The sequence below is a fragment of the Manis pentadactyla genome, chromosome 4, assembly GCF_030020395.1.
Source record: "Manis pentadactyla isolate mManPen7 chromosome 4, mManPen7.hap1, whole genome shotgun sequence".
NCBI classification, from domain to species: Eukaryota; Metazoa; Chordata; class Mammalia; order Pholidota; family Manidae; genus Manis; species Manis pentadactyla.
Genome location: NC_080022.1, coordinates 83,769,636 through 83,791,519, shown reverse-complemented (window position 1 = coordinate 83,791,519; position 21,884 = coordinate 83,769,636). Strand labels below are relative to the sequence as shown.

Sequence of the window (21,884 nt, the reverse complement as noted above, 5' to 3'; positions counted from 1 at the left end):
TCCTCTGTGTTCTGTCCATTGACACAAATGACCTTTTGTTGAAAGAGATTCTGTAGTCATTATTTTTAACAGCACAACAGGAAGGCAAAAAGGAAGTGCAGGTCACTTTCAGCCGCAAGTACCTTATACCACACAGAGTGAGAACTTGTAGTAGCTCCAAGTGGTCACATGATGGAGGGTAAGGACCCTGAGCGTGGCATGTCTGTGTACAGGATGGATGTAATATGCATTATGTTGGTGGGTCAAAAGGATTCAAAATGAAAGTATAAATGCCCTGAATTTAGCATAAAATAAAGCCCACCTTTTATAAACCTCTACAACAAGGGAAATTCTGAGACACTTTGGTTCAACTAGGCATCCTTCCTTTGGAACATGTAAGCTGAGTAGCCTGGCAGGTACATAGTCTGATGCCCCGACAACCACTAACTCTTGAAAGAGTGGAGCCCAGCTCTCTAGAGACCATACTGCAATCACAACCAGCGTGGCAGGGACTCAGGGGCCTTGTCCACAGTCTGCTGCAGAGGCAGTGCTATCAACTTCATAAGTGCCAGCTAGGCCCGGGAAGCCTCAGAGGACTGCCCTGTGCTCCTGAGTGCTTCAAGACTGATGGGAACACATCAAACCGCCTGCAGTGAAATCCTAGCTCAGCTACTCGTTAGCCTCGTGACCTTGGCTTTACTAGACATGTGAACCATTTAGACTTCAATTTTGTTATCACAGGATGGTTGTGAGGATGAAATGTTACCACGTGTTAAGCTCTTCAAACAGGACCTGCAACAAAGTTAGCTGTAACTGATCGTTGTCATCATCTCCTGCTAGCATTGTTTTGCTTTGACAAATAATTTTAAAACAAAATCTACAGCCCTTTATTCTAGCTTTTGACTAGCATGTACCTTAGCTCAGGGTAATTGAAACCAGAATCTGAGGAAAGAGCCAAGTGCCAGTATTGTGTTGGAAGGTATATGCTAGGTTAGCTAGCCGATTAGGAGAAAATAGAAATGAGACAGAGACAGATGGGATTTGACTGAAAGGTAAAGGGTTACCTTGTTGGCCACTGCTTCATGAGCTGCAGAGGTGCACAGTCACTTGGTCACATGGAACACCCCTGGGTAGACTAGACAGAAAACAGTGCTTGAGACAACCCGTTACAGGGGAAATGGAGAGAAAACGTACCTGCCATCTGCTTGAGCCTTCTCTCTCCCATCGGTTGAAGTTCATCTTCCTGGAGCATTAGCTCCCCTCCTTCCGGGTTTTGTCACCCTGTGAGAGCCTGCTCTTACACTCTGTGGTATGGCCCGTTGTGGCACCTCAACCAGGATCCTAATCTCTTCTATACACCTGTTTATCAAGACTGTATATTCATAGCGACAGATAATTTATGACCTTACAAGTTAACGTAGTTGAAATTATAAGCAAACTCTGCCTCATACTGTGGAAACCTATGTCCATATATCTTTTATATATTGGCCCTTCTCCTTCTTTTTAAAAACTATACAGGATATATCCATGTTATTTTTGTATAAGTATAGGATTTCAGAAATGGAAAAACCCTTGTCAGTGTAGAAACAGTTAAAATATTATTTTCATATTGTCCTTATTACCGTTGCTTATGACTTATAGCTGTTAACACAAATAAGTGAATATAATATGTACTTTTATAATATTCTTACCATACTATATCCTAGATCACTTATTCCCAGAATATGATACAGAAGGCTAAGAAGTTGGGTGATCTCACAACAAGCTTATTGTTAGAGAAGTAAATGGTTACCCCAAGACTTCCTGGAATAGGGAGACATTAGGACAACAGTGACCTAAGCATAGAGAAGTGAGCCATGCTTCTAGCAGGAAAACCAGGTGTACTGCTCTAAAATGCTTTCAGTAAGACATTTTAAAAATTGAGTAGCATGCATGTAAAACATATTCTAAAGTTATTGATCAGAAATATATCTGACAAGCAAATGGGACTTGGCCTCTCTAGAAGTGCCTGAAAGGGCTACTGTAGTCATTTGAAAAGGGGGCGTATAATCTTTTGACTCTTTCTCCATTCTTTCCTCAGTCAGAAGCAGCACTAATCCATTAATCATCCAGTCAAGCAAAGGAACAAGGAGACAAAGAAATAAACAGATGGGGTTAAAAAAAGAAAGAAGGTCATTATGGTCAAGTAATTGAGAACTGATTGCAGCTTTATATAGGGAAACTTGTCCATATGAGTTTTCAAAGTTTTGTCCTTAGATAGGTACATTTTATGAACAAATGAAACCACTGCTTAAATCAGTTAGTCTAAGTCCCATTTCTGACTGAAGTCACCTACTAGGTCATTCTGACCATATGGAGCCTTACCCATTCTAATTATTTGTGAGATCTGTAAGCATTCTACTACCTGGACATTGTGGTAAATATCTTAGGCCAACATTATACAAGGAACTGAAAATTAAGAGAACATAAACAGTTTTCCTAAAAAATTCACAAACAGGCTATAAGTACATTATAACTTTGCAAATTATAATGACAAAACTATTATGATGTCTAACGTTTTATATGGAACTTACTGTATGCTAGATACCTGTATAAGCTAATAGTTATATTAATTCATTTACTCCTCCAGTAATCCTGTGAGATAGATATTAGTATTGTCCCTATGCTGTATAGATAGGAATGTTAAATTACAAGATTGTAAGTGGCAAAGCTGAGATCTCAACTCAGGCAAATTGGCCTAGTGTCTGTGATTTTTAACCATTATACTATATTGATTTTATCAAAAGAGAGACAGTAATGTGTTGGTAAGGCTGTGGAAAACAGATGCCTCATGTATTCCCTGTGGGAATGTAAAATGGTAAAACAACTCCTTTGGATAACAATTCAGCAGTTTCTTAGAAAGTTAAACATAAATCTACCATACAATCCAGAAATTTCACTCCTAAGGATCTATCCAAGATAGATGAAAACATACATTCACCAAGAGACTTGAATACAGATGGTCATAGCAGCATCATTCTTAATACTCCAAAACTGAAGACAATCCAAATGCCTATCAGCTCATGACTGGATAAACAAAATGTGGTGCATCCATACAATAGAATAGTATTCATCAATAAACTGCACTGATACCATAACAATGTAGATTGTTTTAACATGTGTAAAAATCATTATGCTGAGTGAAGACATGCAGACATAATATACTGTAGTATTTGTATTATATAAATCCACTTACTTGAAATGACCAGAAGTGACAAATCTATGAAGACAGAAGACAGATCAGCAGTTGTCTGAAGATTGGGAATTAAGTGGGAGAATGACTGTAAAAGGTAACAAGGGACATTTTGGGTGATGCAAATATTTTAAAACTGAGTTTTGGTGATGATTGTATAACTCCTTAAATATACTAAAAATCGAGGTAAGTTTTAAATTATAAGGTATTAAATTATACCTTAGATGTTGTATTTAAAACTCATATGCTTATATAACTTAAGGTCTGTATTTAACAAAGTTATTAAATATAAAGGTTTGAAATCTGAATTAAGAGCACTTCATAATAAAAAATCTTGAAGGTAAAGGTAGATAGTCATAATGCTTAGGAGTTCTCTATTTCTTTAATCTTCTGGAAAATGGCATAGTATGTTTTATAAAGATTCATTAATATTTATACTATTATTAATATCTCAAGTGTAATCAAATTAAATAAATGTTTACGAACCCTGCCTAATTTAAAAGTAAGCATATTCAAATACATCTGCCTAATTAAGGCACCCTTGGTAGAGGCATTCCCAGGTTTCTCAAATGTGTTCTGTGCATTAAAGTATTAAGATCAGACTATTTTCTTACAAATAAACACTGATTGTATGTGGTATAAATGTTTATGTCTGATGCAAATATTTTAATTTTTCAAACTATTATTTAGGAAAAGTTAAATCAGGGGTTGGTTTTGATGGTATCAATAACTAACATCTGTTGAGAATGTCAGTGATGAGGTTCATGTTACCAAGCTGCATTACATAGTGGACATAATGTCTATTCATTTGGCAAATAGTTGAGTGTCTGATGTGTGTCAGGCACAGTCATAAGAAACAAACATATAAGAAAAGTGCTAAATAGTGATAAGTGCTATGCAGAGAATTTTAAATAGAAAATGTGATAGTAATGGGGGTGGCTGGATTGTCTAGCTGGGAAGTCCTCTCTGAAGAGGTGATATTTAAGCAGAGAACTGAGAAGATTCACCCAGTCATGTGAAAATATGGAGAAGAGCATTTTAGGCAGATGGACAAAGCCCCAAAGGTAAAAATAAAGGAATAAATGATGCAATAGAATGTGTGCTCTTTTTTGGGTATGTTCAAAAAAGGGCCAGGATGGCTGGAACGTAGTGGGTGTGAGAGAGAGAGGTGAGCAGGAACCAGATCATACAGTGATCTTTATCAGGTGCTCCTATTTTTTTCAAAGTTAGGTAAGACATTGTTGGTTTTAAGCAGTGATGAAATATGATCTATTTTATATTACTCCATAATCATTCTAGCTCTTGTGCAGATAATTAATTTGAAGATGGTCAATAGTGGAAGGTGAAACCTATTGCAATAGTCCAGGTGAGAGGTGATGATGGGTTTGAATAACAAAAGCAGTGGGTATATAGAGAAAGAGAAGGCTCACAATATATATTTGAAGTGTGCAATAAGACTTGCTTAGAGATTGGAATTTTGTGAGCAGGAAAAGAGGAATGGGGAATGATTTCTAGGTTTTGGACTACTGGAGATGTAGGTTGTAGGGAGTGGGAAAATTAAATTTGCTATTCTGGCCATAGTTAAGATGCCTAGGAGACATCTCAGTGATGTCAGATGGGCAATTTTATCTACTTTTCTCTATCCTGCTATCCAGAGATGTACCAAGCCTTTAAATGCATGTAAAACCCAAAACTACTAACTGAATGTATGTCTTCTCTCCTAGGTAGATGGAAATTCCTTCTCATTTCTTATGAATGCCTTACAGTGATTAGGAGTATTAGGCAGTTAAATACATGGATATAGGCTTGTGGATAGATATTGAGAGAGGAATGACTCAGTGGATGGCTAGATCAGTGCACATTTAGAAACAGTAAGCATGAAAAGATTAAAAGAAATAAGATCTGCATCAAATGTATACTTTTAAATAAAGTAAAAAGAAGGTCTGGAAAACTTTCCTTTCTAAAGGAAAAAAAATCCTACATTTGTTAGCCTTAAAAAAAAAATGTTCATCCATTTCCCTAACTTATCTTCTTCAAATATTCAGGAAATATTGCTTCTCTGTCATATTTAAGTGGTCGGACTTTACACATATTCAATGTTTGTGTAACTCACAGGTCTTTTGAAACTTTAAAATCAGATTCTTCTGGCCTGAAATATGCATATTCCTAGTTAAGCACCTCTCTTACCCTGTTCACTGATCCCACCCCACAAAATCAGAGGCAAGACAACAATTGCTGTTGCTTCTTTTGTTTAACCTGACAGATCTGATCCAAGAAGACCTATAAACTTCTTGGAATTAAACATTTGGCCATGCAAATATAAACCTTCATTATCCTCAAATCAGTTATGGTGTGTTTGTAATACAAAAGAAAATATGTCTAAGGATCAAAATTTCAAACCTCTGTTTCAGATAGCTGCCTTAATCCCACAGTGATAGACATGTCAGGTATTATAATATTTAGCATATTTCCTCATGTGGAAAATGATAGGATTTCAGTTGTCATGCTTTAAGGGCATGAGCCATAATCTCATTATCAGCTCCCTAAATCAATCACTACATCCTGGATATTAACTCCATCCTAATGACACCAGATGCAGTAAGGTATACGAGGTGACAGAAAAGTTCTATGACTCATCATTGGGCCTGAAAACAATGATGCAAGCTAAAAATCAATTTAATGACTGGCGAATTCAATATGGCATTGCACAGGTCTGGTTTTACAGAGCTAAATTAAGAATAATGTTGTATACTCATAGGGCCTGATGTTTCTAAAACACACCAAGTAAATCCAAGTAAATGTGAGTAATCTAAAGACAGTTAAAAAAAAAAAAAAGACAGTTCTTTCGTATTTCAGAACATAGTATCATTAAGTAATGTTCTTTATAACAGCTTCAGAATATAAACAGTTTAATTTACATTTTATAGACAAGACTGAAATGTAAAACATAAAATTCACTTAACTGCATTTACCTTATTTATCTTTTCTTTAATTTATATTCATATTCTAGGTCGTACTCAATAATTTATTTAAAGCCTATAGTATATTGATCTGTGAGAAGGTGATTGTAATCAGATTTAGTTTATGTTCACAAAGCATGGCTACTGAAATTCAGTCATTTCTTGGTGTCAACATTCTATCTGATATGTTCATCTGTGTGTGATAAGGTAATTGTTTACAACACAGATGTGCTCATTTTAATCCTGGGGTTCAATGTAGAAATTAGTCAATACAGAAAGAAAACTCAAAAGGGACCTTAATCCCTTTTGAATTAAGAAAACTTAATCTTTCACATTAAGATACATAACTAAGAACTTGAATAAATATTCTTACTTCTGAATGAGACCCAGTCTGTTATATACATTCCAAGAAAACCTTCCTGGTTAATAGTACTTCATTCTTACCTCATTTGGTCCTTACAACAGGTTTTTGGGGAAGGTTCATTCTGACAGATATAAAGTAAACAGCGTGTAATCCCAGATGCTGCAGTCAGTTTTGTTTGACAATAGAACTTGAAAAGAAACCAAAAGACTGCTTCGCAAGTTAGTCCTGTTCAATAAAAGAGTAAATGAATGACTGGGTAATATTTGAGTAACAGAGAAAGACTTTTTTGAAGAAATGATGTCTTAGAATTGCTCTTATGATCGAAGTCCAGACTGAGCTATTAAACATTCCTGGCTGCATCCCCAGAAACCAGACAGAGGCCTTTACCAGAGAGACACAACAATTTTGCAGGGTATATATTAGAGGAGAGAAAAGGCAAACTATTTTAAATGCCAGTATTTTCACAAATCTGTTCAGTAATAAATTTGATTATTTACCTTGGACTACATGGAGTAAATTGATAGAGTTCTGAATTTTATATTTCAACTATGAACTTGAAATAATTAAAGTAAAGAAAGAATTCTTTAAAATTTCTTAGTCAATACAGAAAGAAAACTCAAAAGGGACCTTAATCCCTTTTGAATTAAGAAAACTTAATCTTTCACATTAAGATACATAATTAAGACCAAAATATTGGTCCTGATCCAAGGAGACAACTGGACTAACCTGGTATGTATGATATGGCAAATAAAAAATTAAATAAGAGACTCCAGACACAAAACAGGATAAAGACTTTTCTCTTAGCTTCTCCTGGCTCTGTTTTATCTGTTCTTCATTGTACCTCGACTCTGGACTGCTATAGGTGAATACTTCAACATATATACCTATATGTGTGAAATTAATAGTTTAGAACATTGCATATATTAGACATGATACTATGAGTTAAGTCGTTAAATGATGTTTGTAGAATTCCGAGTTACATATTTCTTGAGTTGTTGTTGTCAAAGGGGACTACTAGAGGGAAAGAATCAAATGATAGGTATCCAGATCGGAAACACCAGATAAGCAGTAATACATATACAGGCTCTGTCAAGGCTGGCTGTGACAAATAGAACATTGAGTATCAACAAAAAGTGCTGAAGTAGAGCTGCTTCTTTGCATCCTGGAAAGACTTTGGTGGACCCAAAGAATAGTTAAGTAATAATACAAAGAAATTAATGTTTCATGGTGCAATGAGTGGCACAGACTCTAAATGCAGTAGAGGTTGAGATAAAAGCCCTTTATTGCGGGTGGTGTGAATTCTGAACTGCAATATATTCGCCTCAGTAGAGGGAGAGAAAATGTGTCATTGACAGGAAATTGAAAAGAAAATTGTGCTTGACATTGTATGGTATTGTAACTCTCTTTTTCTTGCTTCATTCATTCATTCATTCACTGAACATATCATATACCAGGCAAAGACCTCTATGTGCTGATCACTGAGTGTGGAGTAATGAATAAAACAGATAAAGTCCCTGTTCTTTAACTGTCTCTGAAAGCTGGTGAGTGAGATCCAAACCACAATACCTACCATACATATATTCTGGGCACTGCACTAGATACTTACATATCTTTTTATTTGATATAATCTTCCCAAGAATTCTGTTTTAGATAGATATATAGATGATAGACTATGTGTGTGTAAAACTTAAATGTAATATATTTTATTAAATATATATATATGTAATATATATAGATGATAGACTGTGTGTAAAATTTAAATGTAATATATTTTATTAAATATATAATGTGTATGTCTACACATTGATATCTACATCGATATCTATATGTTTTTCTACATCTCCCTGTTGTCACATGATATCCAGGTGCCTTTGTAGTGGTTAAAACAGAAAAGCAAGATTTCACAGTGGTTATGAGGTAGAGTCCTGGGGGCAGACTGACCCAGGATTTGAACCCTTGTTCTGCTCTATTAGCTGTATGATGTTAGTGTGATCTCTGACCTTCTGTTTGCCCATCTGCTATTTAAAGAAAATAATAATACTTACCTAATGGTGTTATTGTAAAGTTTAAATGTAGTGCTAAATGTAAACTTACTTAGCACAATGCTTGGAATGTAATAACTACTAAGTGAATTTCAAGTACAATGAGCCTAATGGAATTTGAGTAAAGCCTAAAGAAATGACAGTTACCAAAAAAATAAACTGTTAAGTATGTATAAAGTACATGAAACTTTTTCACCCTTAAGGGTGGTTTCTTCAGCTTACAAGATTCGAATTTGGGGCAATCCTTCACCCTTCCTTTCCTTCGTGAGTTTTTGTTCACCAAAGACCCTTGGAGGCCCAGGGGACCCTTTAAACCTAAGGTTGTTCAGGTCAGGTCAGGTCTCTAAGATTCCAAATCCCCATCTAAGCAATAAAGGCCTCTGACTTCAACTCAGTGTTAATGTTGGGGCCGTTATTAGTGCCTGGAAGACCAAAGTAAAAGCAAACCGAAAGTGACAGGGTATTTTAGGAGTCATTCCATAATGGTCAGTAAAAATCTCCTTCCAGTCTAATAATGGACAAACACTCTAATAAGTAAGGGAATTGTAGGTGTAAGTTTGTCTGGGACAGTTTTACTTTATGCTGATTATTCTGGTTGGTATATTCATTAATAGGTTCCTTGTTTACTCTCAAGTGTTACTGTTTGGATAGTGAATTATATGGTCACCTCTAAGCATCCTCCTAAAACCCTCAGCCTAGAAATTTTACTGGTCTTCTGGTTAATTTTCATATTCACAAATCATAAAATACATGCCATTTTATGAGAAATGCACTAGTAAAACTGATTCTTTAGTTATTGCATTCACTCATCTGTAACTATATTCCAGCAATCCATACTTGGAGGTTGAAGGGCAACAGTTTCATTTGTAGGTTTTTGGTCTTCATTAATTAAAAAATATATACATATATATGGAAAACCTAATATAGAATTTATTTCTACATAATCACAAACTTTGTAAGTCTCATATTTCCCGCTTATATGATAAAGGAATTAAGAACAAGTGTCTAATACTTTGTAAGAAGTTCCTTTTTAAAAATACAAACCTTTTTGCTTTGCTTTGCTTAGCTTCTCCAACCCTCCATAGTCATGTACTGTGTTTTCAGTATGTTAATGTGAACATTGGTAGGTGTGTGTTTGGTTGGTTTTCTATAGTGCTCAATTCTTAGATAGATTATTCACTCTTAATAAGCTGAACTTCATCTAACTTTTGTGTCCCAAAGTATTTTGGCAACTCAGTCAAAATTGTTGATTCACTAAGAACAGCCACAGCCTGCTGTCCCAGATCTGTTTTATCAGTAATAAATAAACCATAAAATCAGCTACTGAGCTGTGAGTGCTTTGAGTTAAGAGGTGGACTGTGTTATTTTGAGATGCTATTTTTGTGTTAACAATACTTTTTTCATGACAGACGAATAGTCCTCTTTTCTTGGAATATTGAAGGCCTTTATATTATATGATAACAATAACTACAGACCTTTGTCCATCTTCAAGTTCCAGAAAAAAATTTTCATGGGTTAATTTGCCCAACAGAATTTTCCTCTCTAGACACCATGACTTATTCTCCTGTCATCCAAACTCCATGGGATATTTTAGTAAATGATATTGTAAGCCAAGTTTTCCCAGCTGTATTGACTCTACTGAAAAAGAGAGATGGCCTAGAAGTATGGATTTTTATTATCTGACAGCTATTGTTTGGATATTTGTTTCCTTCCTCCTCTTGCCTCACTTTTCCCATGGCAGGAGCTGAGCTTGTGCAACACTGCATACAAACCCTTGCACCAACACCTGTGTCACTTCAGGGTAGTGGAAAATTACTGTGGGAGCTAATCCTCCACCAAAGCAACACCCAGGATGGAGAGAATCTACTTTAGTCGAAAAATTCTACTGCCTCTGAAGCAAAGTGGCCAAGCTTCCTCAAACTGCAGCCGCAGTCCCTCACAAAATAATGGGCTTTATAGGAACCTGGTGTGCAGTGGACTCCAGGTCTTGCCTCAGCCTTTTTAGTCTTGTATTTATGTCTGTGGGAAGCAGGGCCATCAACAGCAGTGTCTTTGAAGAGGCAGTATGGCAGTCAATGTTCTTTGGCCCTACATGTTGTGTGTGGCTCACCCATTTTATCTCTAGTCCCTCATAAAAGGCCAAGAGAGGTGCTATGTCTCTCTATGCTTCTTTTTTATTATTATTTCTCTTCAGGTCATTATTGAGATCTGAAGCCAGTTGGAGCTGACTTTGTAATGACAGATACAAGGGAGGGACAGAGGCAATGTTGCCTGCAGGGTCCGTCCTCTGACTAATCAGCACAGGCCACCTTCAGTCAAGTTGTGTCCTCGACAAAGTGCAATATAGAAGGTCAGTCCCACCGTGCTATTCTGAGCAATAGTCAAGTGGGTGGCCTCTCACTATGCTGCCTTTGAGAAAATACTTGGAGGACTGATGGTTCTATTTGCATTGGCAACATGTGGTCTGGATCCCAGTAGAAAATTCCTCAAAACACTTTATTCTTTTAATTCTGTCTTCAGCTGAACTTGGGTTAAGAAATTATTCAGAAAGAGAATGATCACAGATGGACATTGGAAAATAGCCTTTCAAGCTCCATAAAATTCCTCTTTGATTGGGGAAAAAGGCAGTAGTAATATACTTAGAGTTTGTCAGAGAAGATGTAATTTAGAAGGCTGGGTAAGAGGATAAGTAATGTGATTGGCAATGAAATATATGATAAACAAAACAAGTTAAGAGACTCCTGTACCTCTAGGATTTATCAATGAGCAGCAATTAAAGGAACTGGAAAAAATTGAATAAGCAAAACTGCCTATCCATCAGGCTTTTTCTGAGCTAAACTTTTGAAAAACAACATCCATGGAGCTATTTGTTTGTTTGTATTTTCCCCAATCCAGTTTGCAATGGTCAGAACATAGAAGACTGAACTCCAAGTCAGATTTGTTAATAAGATGGCATTTGGACAGCTATTTTACTTAGTGATCCTGTGCAGTTTAGTAGTAAAGCTGAAATAAACCCTCTCTTTTTGGGAGGGGAAATGATGGCATTCTGCTGAATGCTAGGATTTTATCACTTTGGGAAAAAAAAAAAAGCTGCTTGAGAAACCTAAGAATATAAAAGCATTTGAGGTCTCAGAAGGAGTTTAAATCAATGCACTGCCACAGTTACAGAGCAGATGAAAGAGCCTGCTGTCTCAATTGCCAGGAAACTACTTAGAAACTCTCACTTTGATTTCTTCACGTCGTCTGTTACATTACTGCTAAATGCAATATATAGGGACATCATGACTTTGATGTTGTACAGCTTCAACAAATGGAAACTAATATGATAGGACAACTAAGATTTGTGGTTTTATGTGGATATACAAATATATCCTCATCTAGGACCCAATGTGCTATGTATCTCCAAGGCCTGTCTTTCACCTATGGTTTTATAAAATTATAATATTGGTGTTTTATTCATGAATTCTAGTAAGGAGTACCATGTTTATGTAGTACCGGAAACTCATAAGGCGATATTGTTAATCTGAATTATTACTTTAACCATATGTGTTGTACACCAGTTTCAAAAGTACAATGTGGTTTTTACATGTCTGGTTGTCAGTACTGTACAGAACTCAATTCAATGAGGAATTACTCATTCTGTGTTTTTGGATATCTGATGTTTTTAATCAATGGGTGTGGACAGATGGAACTGAAATTACATTTTCATCCAACAACAGCAGAAGTCCATTTTCCAGTTTTAGTATTAAACCTTCAAATGGTCATCTAGTTGGTAATATCCTATGTTTAAAAAATCTGTGGATTTCTGCCATTATTCATTGAATAATAAATTCAAAATCATTTTACAATAATGTGCTTCCTACAAAAATCATAAATATGTGCTTATTTAATTATGTAAAACTTCTCAAATCAAAGATTTTGAAATTTACAGAAGTAGGAGCAGATGTCAGAAGACCTGAATCTTCAGCTTTACCACCTACTAATCTTTAGATTTGGGGCATAACATTCAATATTTAGTTTCAGGTTCCTCACTTACTAAACAATTAATAGCACCTTCTCTGTCTTTCTCCCAGAAGTGGTGTGTGGACTAAGTAAGATGACACTTGAGAGGCAGCACTATAGTGAAGAGAGCTTCAGACCAACATTGCCTCCCCTGCAAACTGTGTTACCCTGCACAGATCATGTAACCTTTAATGGGCTCCTAATCTGTGAAATAAGGAAACCCATCTGAAAAAATGTCTAAGCTCCCTTTTGTCTTATTTGTCAGCATCCTTTGAAAACTATAAATCATTATGTAAATATTTCTGATTTTTTGACACCCTGCTTTGAAAACTATAGAGCAGTATGAAAATATTGCAGATGTTTTACATTGTTTAAACAGTTTAAGCCTTTTGCAAAATAGGGTAATAAGGGGAGAGCACAGGATCCTTTTTTTCTGGGGAATCTTTAAGAATTGGATGGATAATCCTCCATAGTCAGTGTTCCATCTGTGAACTGTGTTCACAGGAATACTTTTGAACTTCTTCAAGCTGTTATAATAAGACCGTTACTAGTGTATTTTGAAATGTGATAAGCATTGCAGAAGAATTTCCATTTTTACCTAAATGTAGTTACTCTCTATCATTCCTTTTACTAGTGAATTTACAGAAACTTCAGGACTCCTTAGGACTTAAACTGTAAACATGTATTTTACTTGCAGATAGCCTGGTGACACATATTTCTAAGTCCTGGAGTGTAGTTTGTCCACCTATGTGATGAGAAATGGAAAGGGATAATTATGATCACGGGTTCACCCAAGCTGTGTCTAACAGTTCAAGATCCCTATTTAAAAACCTTATCACATTTTGAAATATTATTTGAAAGATGTGCTGCTCTATTATACACAAAAGAAGTGCCAACCCCATGGTATTCTGCTTCTGCAGAACTTTTCTTTGCCAAATGATCTACCTTTGATTAGTATTTTTAATCCACGTTGGATTCTATTTTCTAACTTCCTAGTAAATTATCTCTTACTTTGCAAAAAAGTTGGCTTTTTCTTTACTGGCAAAACTTTCCATTTTGACCTCCTAGGCACTTTAAATTCTAGATTACTTAATAATAACTATGAGGTTTAGTGCCATCTTGTCTGTCTGACCTTTGTAATTTCTGCAGCACATCCACCCACATGATGTAATTTAATCCTCACAACAATAAATTAGATATTGCCATCCACAGATATTGGGAGTTGGGAGAGAGGGACTCGGGAAACTAAATGACTAGCCTCCGTCACACAGCTGCCGAATGACAGGGCTGGGTCTCAGACATGTCTTCTAACAGCAAGGCCAAAGCTTTTTTGAAATCATTACTTAACACAAATAAAAATAAGGTCCATGACCTTCTTTTTACTGCATTAGATTTAAAAAAAGTATTAGATTAAAAAATTATGTATCTTGGCTAATTCCTGCTCTAATTATTTATTTGCATCATAAAATCTATTTCTGGTGCCAATCTAGCTTACTGAGTACTAACTACCTTTAATCACTTAGGTATGTTGCCTTTTAGTTTTCTGTGTGCAAAGTATTTAATCTCCATCTTTAAGTGGAGAAAGTTGCTCATACTTACATAGGTAAGACATAGTTTAAGCCCAATTCTAACTGACTTCCAAGTGTCTGCTCTTAACCCCTAGGGCATGCTATGTGACATGGTGTAAAAACCACTACATTTGACTTAAGAAGTAGTTTTTCAGGTCCAAACTCTTTCCATTTTTAAAGTGAGACTATTACTATCTCTGCTGTGTAACTGGTAGGTTTGTGTGGTAACTGGTAGGTATGTAGTAATGAGAGAAATAATCTGTGTAGAGAAGATTTTTAAGATGTAAGTTCACCATAAACAGGTAATTTACTATTAATGTGGTTCATCTCATTTAACGAGAAATAATGAGAAAGGGATGGCCCACCACAACCCTCTGTCACCTCCCAGGCATCTGCACAGTCACTTTTGCATAGACAGACTTCAACTGAATGTGCCTGTACATTAAGTGAAAATCCAGGGCACTGTGTCAGACCTCGGGAGGAGACCATTCAGTGGCAACGGGAGCTTTGCGGCACACCTCAAATCATGCTACACAGGGGGCCACCGGCTACTCAGCCCCTTACAGGGCTGTCCTGCTGAGAATCCGAGGGCCCCTTTTAAAAACAGCTCACTGTAGGCATGGATACTCATGCTTATGGAAATAATTAATGGTGGCAATGATCCTTATAATGGCACCTGATGCCCTGCTGCAAAGAAAGATAAACCAGCTTTCGCCATAAAGAACTTACAAATTATACTAAGCAAACATGCTAACAGCTATTAAGAATCCTAATCAGAGCTGTTAGACAAAGAAATGTCATATAAAATACACCCATTGAGGAATAGCAGCTACATGTTTGGTGTTTTAAAAGGAACCGTTTACCTTTGAGAGAGAGAGAAAGCCCTCAGTGGAGTGTAAAGGTTAGGTAAAAACAAAGCACCTTTCTGAGCAAATCTTTTTCTGAGTATCAAATCCCATGCACAGGGCTCTATGCCCAAAGGTGTGCCTGCATTCTGATTTATTTTGGGTCTCTTTACTTATTTAATCAGAAAATTATTCTTATTCCTCAGACATAACTTATAAGTAGTGCTTCTTTAAAAGGCCATGAAGCTGTCACTACAATCTAATAGTAAAAATCAAGAAGAAATTATTTGTCTGGGAGAAGTTTACTTTGCACAGAGCATTTCAGGTTAAGCCAAGATTCATCTACCAATGCTTAAAAACCTTGCTGTTCTAAGTGTGGATCGGCAACATCAGGACATCCCTGGAGCTTCTCACAAATGCAGGATCATAGGCCTCACTCCAAACCTATAGAAACAGAGAACCTGCATTTTAATAAGAACCTCAGATCATGGATATATGGATTAAAATTTTGAAGAAAGTGACAAAATGCAAAGTTCTCACGATCAGAAATTCCACCAGGATATTAATACATTTAATTTTATAAGAAAGTAGAAATTAAATGACTCACTTTAGGAAGGTATATAAATAGTGTGACTTTTGCCTTACGATGAAACATATCTGAAGTGGTCTCCTGCAGGATACATGTGTACAGCGGCTCCCCATGTTCCCAGTGCAGCTCGCCATCCCGGCCGTGAGCAGTTGCCATCTTGCAGGCCCCCCTCCCCTTTCAGGTGTTGTGTTCCCTTCACATACTCAGTGCAGCTCCCAACGATATACAACCCGGCACTACAGAATAATGAGCATAGGAGAGGGTGGGAAAGAGGAAGAGACCCAGCATGTTTTTCCGTAGTTAAAATACAAGTCCTCTTTTTGAACACTCTACCACCACTTGGCTTAGTCTGCCATACACAGATTGTGCCATGTTTGTGGATTAAGAGAATTAGTGGCTTTTGTAGCTTCTTACCAGAAAAATCAGGAATAACTAGAATTAAACTTTATTGTTTATACATTCAGTTTCTAGATTTCTTTTAACAGCAGGTTTTTACAATAGTCATGAACATCCCATAAACTATATGACATGATGTGATTTTCAAAATCTGATTTTTTATGTTCGTATGGTAAACTATTTTAAGACTTAAAGTATACCCATAAGCATGTGCTACAAAAAGATAGAGTCTCACAATGAAGAGGAATAAGTATAGCATCAGTTGACTTTTACAGTTAAAAAAAAAAAAATCCTGTGGTGGAAATTATAATGATGTTCTTTATAATTGTTCTGAAAAACAATAAACTCTAAAGAAGTTATAACAGGTCTAATTAATGCTCAGATTGTCCCTTGTAACAGATTTTTTTTTAATGTAATATAAAACGGGCTTATAGAAAATACCCTTATCTGTATTTAGTGGATATTCAATTCTCTTTCTTACATTGCAGTGACACACAGCACTATAAAATAGGAAATGAAGAGTTTTTGCTTATTGTTCTTACTCATATTATACAAGTAAGAAGATACACAAAGCAGGAGAACACTGACGATTTTCATCTAGTAGTATAGATTTTTCAAAACCGGTAGTTATTCTTGGATTCAAGATAATTTGATCATTTCTAGAAAAAAAATGTGTTTGGTTCATGGAGTGGTTGAAGGAAAAGATAACTGTAGTTATATTAAAACAGTTTTTCTTCAGTCTATGCCTATATCTTATTCACATTATACTACATGGTCACAAATCATGCAATCGAATCCACTCTGTAACCGTATGGCCTCGACAAGTCATTTCACTTCTCAAAGACTCAGTTACCTCGACTGTAAAATAGGGATAAAAATTAAACCTCCCTCCTACAGTTATTTTGAGGACTAAATAAAAAAACATTAAAATGTTTCAACAGAGCACCCAGTCCATAATAAGAGCTCAAACCATGTTAGATATTACATTATTTTATTCTTATTGTACCACCTGTTCAGCCAATTTTGATAGAAATTTAATACACCGAAGTTATTCTGTCTTATTCTGAAATGTCAAATGACCACACACCCCTAAAACATAGCTATTTCCATCCTTATAAAATCAGATACAAAACCCTCCTACCTCTAACCCCTAGGTCTCCTCTTTCCCTTATAGGAACCAAACCTCTTGTATGAGCAGCCTCTCTCCATATCTTCAATTCCTCAATCTTCATTCATTCCTCAACCCACCATAAAATGACTTCTGCCCTGTTGCAGAGCTACTCTCCCATAAATGCACATGTTGGTCCATATCCTTCTGATTGCTAAACCCAATGATCACTTTTTAGCTCTGATGTTCTCTGCCTTCATGTAGCCCTGACATCTTCCTTGATGCTGTCTTGGATCTCTGCTGCTTAATGTATCTTCATGATCTTCCTTAGACTTCCTTTACATGCTTGTGTACCCAGAATTCCACAGCTGGCCTTCTTCTGCATACACATCATGAAGTCACTACCACTTTTTGCTGAGAATTTGTAGGAATATATTTTTTCTACCCTTTCTTTCTATCTACTTCCCATCCCTATTCTGAAATCCCTGTGTGTTTTCAATGAATTCTTTCAAGCAACGTTGCAAAAGCTCGGTATCAGGCAGTATGTTACTCACAGGATTAAAACAAGTTCTTTAGTTAAAGACCCTGAAGGCTTTAAGAGACCTTGAAATAAAGCATGATTTGTTTTCCTGCTTTTAAGTATTTTCTCATTCTTGCTCGTGTATGACATGATCTTTCTTTATTGGCTGCCATTGCCTTGTACCATGATAACGTGCTAAGAATTTAACACATGGGGAAGCAGGATAGAAATTAGTTTTGCTTTGCTTAGTTTTGTTTGGATGGTTTCTTCTTGGGATAGATTTGGAGTGTAGATGAGGAAAGGTATTGAATTCTGTATTGTAAATTTTGAATTCTTAGTGATTGTGGGCCATCAGGGAGAAGTCCTACTAGTGGTTGAAAATGAGTGGAGTCTACATGTAGGGTCAAAATTGAAGAGGTATCTTTGGAAATGCTCAACCTACAAGTGTTTATCTAAGTTCGCTAAATTCAAACTCTAACTAAAATTCTAACACAGACTGTCAAGTATATTTTTATTGGAAGGATCCCAGTTTCTCAGATTCAACCTTCTTTAACTCTAGAATTTTTTAATCACGGTCTTTTAACATATGGTCACTCAAATTAAAAAGAAAACAACTCTTCTGGATTATCCATCAATTCAACATAATGTTTGTTAAGCTCAACTTAAGCGGCGACCCTTGTGCTCGTCACTGGGGATAGTATGGTGACCAAGACTAATGCGGGTTCTTCCCTCCTGAAGATTCAGTCTACTTGAGGAGTGAGCTGTCAGTCAACGATGTGGTAGTTATACTCAAAAACGTATGAATAAAAGAAAGCCTTACCTGGGATCCTGGAGGCCTCCTTAAGGAAGTGATTGTTTATCACGAGACTGAGAAAGGGCTGGCAGTCAGCCAAGCGTGGTAGGGAAAGGCCTTCTAGGCAGCAAGATCTTACGAGGTCCGAAGACAAAAAAAGAATGCGGCACATTTGAGGAAAGAAGGAAGACCTGGGTGGCTGGAACATGGTGACAAGAAAGCAGGACAGTAGTAGGTGAGGCTGAGGAGGTAGGCAGGGCTACATGCTGGCGATAACTGGTGAGCTGACCCCAGCCTCAGCATGACCACCTCCAGACATGAAAACTACTTCTAGGCAGTACACCCCAGTGGAATGAAAGTAAGAGAGTTAAAATGTCCTTTCTTATGTTGTGCTAAATTTAACTCTTTGGAGTCTCAACTGTCTGTATATAGTTTTCAATAGTGATACTGAGGTATGCCTGATATACAGTAAACTTCACACATTTAAAGTGTACAACCTGGTAAGTTTTGAAATACCTGTACACCTGTGACACTATCATGCATCAAGTTTATGACAGAATTCATCATCCCTGAAAGCTTCCTCCGTGCTGCTTTGCAGGCCCTCCCTCCCCATCACTCCCACCCCAAGGCAAAGATTGATTGGCCTCTTTAGAACAATGCCTAGCACATAAAATAAATTTTGTTGAATAAATGAAAGGGGAGGCCATTTGGCGAATTAGCTCTTGGTTTGACAATTGGCTGCTCCTTCTTTTCCAGGTATGCAGTGCTGTACAGAATCAGGATTTCACTGTGATCCAAGACTACTGCACTGGCCTCAAAGCCCTGCTTTACCTGAGAAGCATTGAGGAATTTCAGGACTGGGATGGGCAGAGTCCAGCTACCGTGAGTCACCAGAAAGGGAAACCAAGTCCTCCTATTGTTGAACTCAAAGGAAAGGTATGTGCTGGCCTCTGCCAGGTGGTCCTTGAGGACTCTGCCTTGGTGGCTTTCTGGTCCACATCTGGTTTGCCTGCCTACCATCTCACTAACAGAGGAACCCAGTGCCTGCTGGGTGTGATTTCTATAGTAGAATCTTTCTGAAGGAGGCTTGATTACAGTTATATGATACATCTGCAAGATACATTTTTATAAAACCAATATAACACAAGGTCATATAAAAGAGAAAGACTGAAGTTTGTAGTGTAAAGTGCCTCCAAATTCTTGCTTACTGTGGTGATGACTGGCATTCTTCCAGTGGGAGGCTGCAGATTTCTTTATTCTTTAACAAGCTCTGGAAATTATAACATTACCTTTCTGTTTTCAAGACAATCAAATCACTGGAGCCCTGAATAATATGATGAAGTTTTTAAAATTAAAATCTAATCAGCATCTTTTGTAACCGCTTCTGCTCTGTGGTTAAACCTGGGCTCAAAAGGTTACATCCCAACTTTCTCACTAACTGCTATTTTCAGAGAAATATACACTACATTTACATTTTGTATAATACAGTGATTTTAGCAGATCTTTTCTAAAACAACATTCAGCATTTTGCCTTTGTATTTCCTTTGTATTATTCTAAATAGACAACCATTGTCAGAAGACGTTTCTTGAGTCCTGAATAAGGGGAGGAAAAAATTATAATTCTTAGTCTTTTCAGCTTGTCACTACATCAATAATTAACTTTAAAAAAAAGAGAGGCAAGTATAAAAAGATTCTTTAAGGAAGCATTTAATAATTCAAATGAATCTTAACTTGAAACAGGTCACATGAAAAAGAATGGAAAACAAAAACCCTGGGTGCTGTGCCTTGGATGACTGGGTTAGGGACTCAGAAAGAGAAAGAGAAACATCATAAAACTGACTTACATTTGGCTAATGTTAATGGAAAATATCACTGTTCCTTTCCTAACAGATAGCCACAAATAATGGCTTCTTGAAGAATAATGTGTGTGATTGCAAATTCAGTTATGAAAAACAAAAAGGAAAAAGAAATAAAATCTTGCAGTGTGGATTCCAGGCAAATACCATGGCAAATGGCTCCATGAGTGGCAATCAAATAGAAAGGTTGGGTGACATTAATATTTATAATATTGTAATTAGCAAAACTGTGCCTAAGCAGCATTATTAATGTAACTAATCATATTATCACAAACTGACTCTGCAGTATTCAGAGAGTGTCCTTGCATTTATCAATGACCATCAGTGTCCTAAGGTTTTTATGACTAAAAAAAATTAATAAGCAACTTTACACTCATGCAATGTAAATATCTCAAATAAATTGTTTCGGACATGATAGTTTTGATAGTTTATGCCTTTCTATAAAAGTATTGTCTCAAATCTGAGCGTAACCACCAGAACTGAAATGTAAGTAATTACATTGCACGGCGCCGTTTTGTCTTGAAAGGACTTCCACATTCATTTCAAAATTTATATGTTCAAAGATGGATAATCATGAAGACACTTGTGTCAGTGACATAAGTGGAAATTGATTTTCTGATAGTTTGAATCTAGATTCTGACTTTATTTTGATAAGCCCAACCTTTATCAGAATTATATGTGTAATTTTCAGCATTATCATTTGTTTAAAAAAAGAAAGGATTTTGCCCATGTGAGTGTATTAGTGATTCATTTCTCAGTTGTAAGTTCAGGAACAAGCAGATGGTCTGATAATAGATCTATGCTTCAGGAGTCTCTGGTGTGGGCTGACATGATTAAAACAATAGGTGACTATCCCCTTCAGGTTAATATCTCTAATAGTGAGTCAAAGTGCTCTGGATCAGAGGTACAGGTGGCCTCCTAACCGTTCCTTCCTAGCGTTGCTGGAGTGTGTGTGTGTGTGTGTGTGTGTGTGTTTGAAAACAACTCATATGATACTCTCATTAGCTAAAGGAGAGGATGCTGTTCCTCACAGTGTTTTCATGTTATAGGGAAAACAAGAGAAGATGTAGACTCATTTCTAAAACACCCACTAGAAATAGATGGCTCCTTTAGACATTAGGAAGTACAATTGTTAATCTACTTAATCTTTCACTCAGAGGTCAGGCTAAAATAAATTAGAGAAGAAATTTAGAAGAAACCAATTACAACACAGTGTTTGAAGATGGAGAGAAAATGAGACTTTAGCCATGGAAACAAAGATTTGGCCAAATTAGTTATGTTATCTTTCAAGTAATTAGTATAGTTAATATACTCTCCCTATGCATGCCTCACTTATTAATTAAACTTCCCAAGCAAACGTTGCTTCAGGTGGTTTTGGAAAGGCAAGAAGTCAGGCATTTATAGTTCGCTCTGGTCTTACAGTGCCAGTTGTGTAAATCTGTACCTGCAAGTGTGGGAGCAAATCCCATAGGAAGGGCAGTCGCCAGCTTTACCACCTTGGAGAGGTATTGATCTTGAAATGCTAGTGCTTAAAAACCATGTGGCATGTCTGTGAAAAATGCAGATTCCCAGGCCCCACTCCCAGACATCCTGATTCAATTGGTCAGAGGTGGATCCAGGAAGATCCATT

At 36.6% G+C, this 21,884-nt stretch overlaps 1 protein-coding gene across 5 annotated transcripts in view; it reads left to right on the top strand.

Moving 5' to 3' along the window:
• Positions 1-21,884, top strand: part of DPYD (dihydropyrimidine dehydrogenase) — an 879,000-nt gene that overhangs the window by 716,356 nt on the left and 140,760 nt on the right. For all 5 annotated transcript variants that reach the window (XM_057500453.1, XM_036883856.2, XM_036883855.2 and 2 more), the window contains one exon: positions 19,155-19,334. In XM_057500453.1, the coding sequence (XP_057356436.1) occupies positions 19,155-19,334 (180 nt within the window). The remainder of the gene's footprint in view (positions 1-19,154; positions 19,335-21,884) is intronic.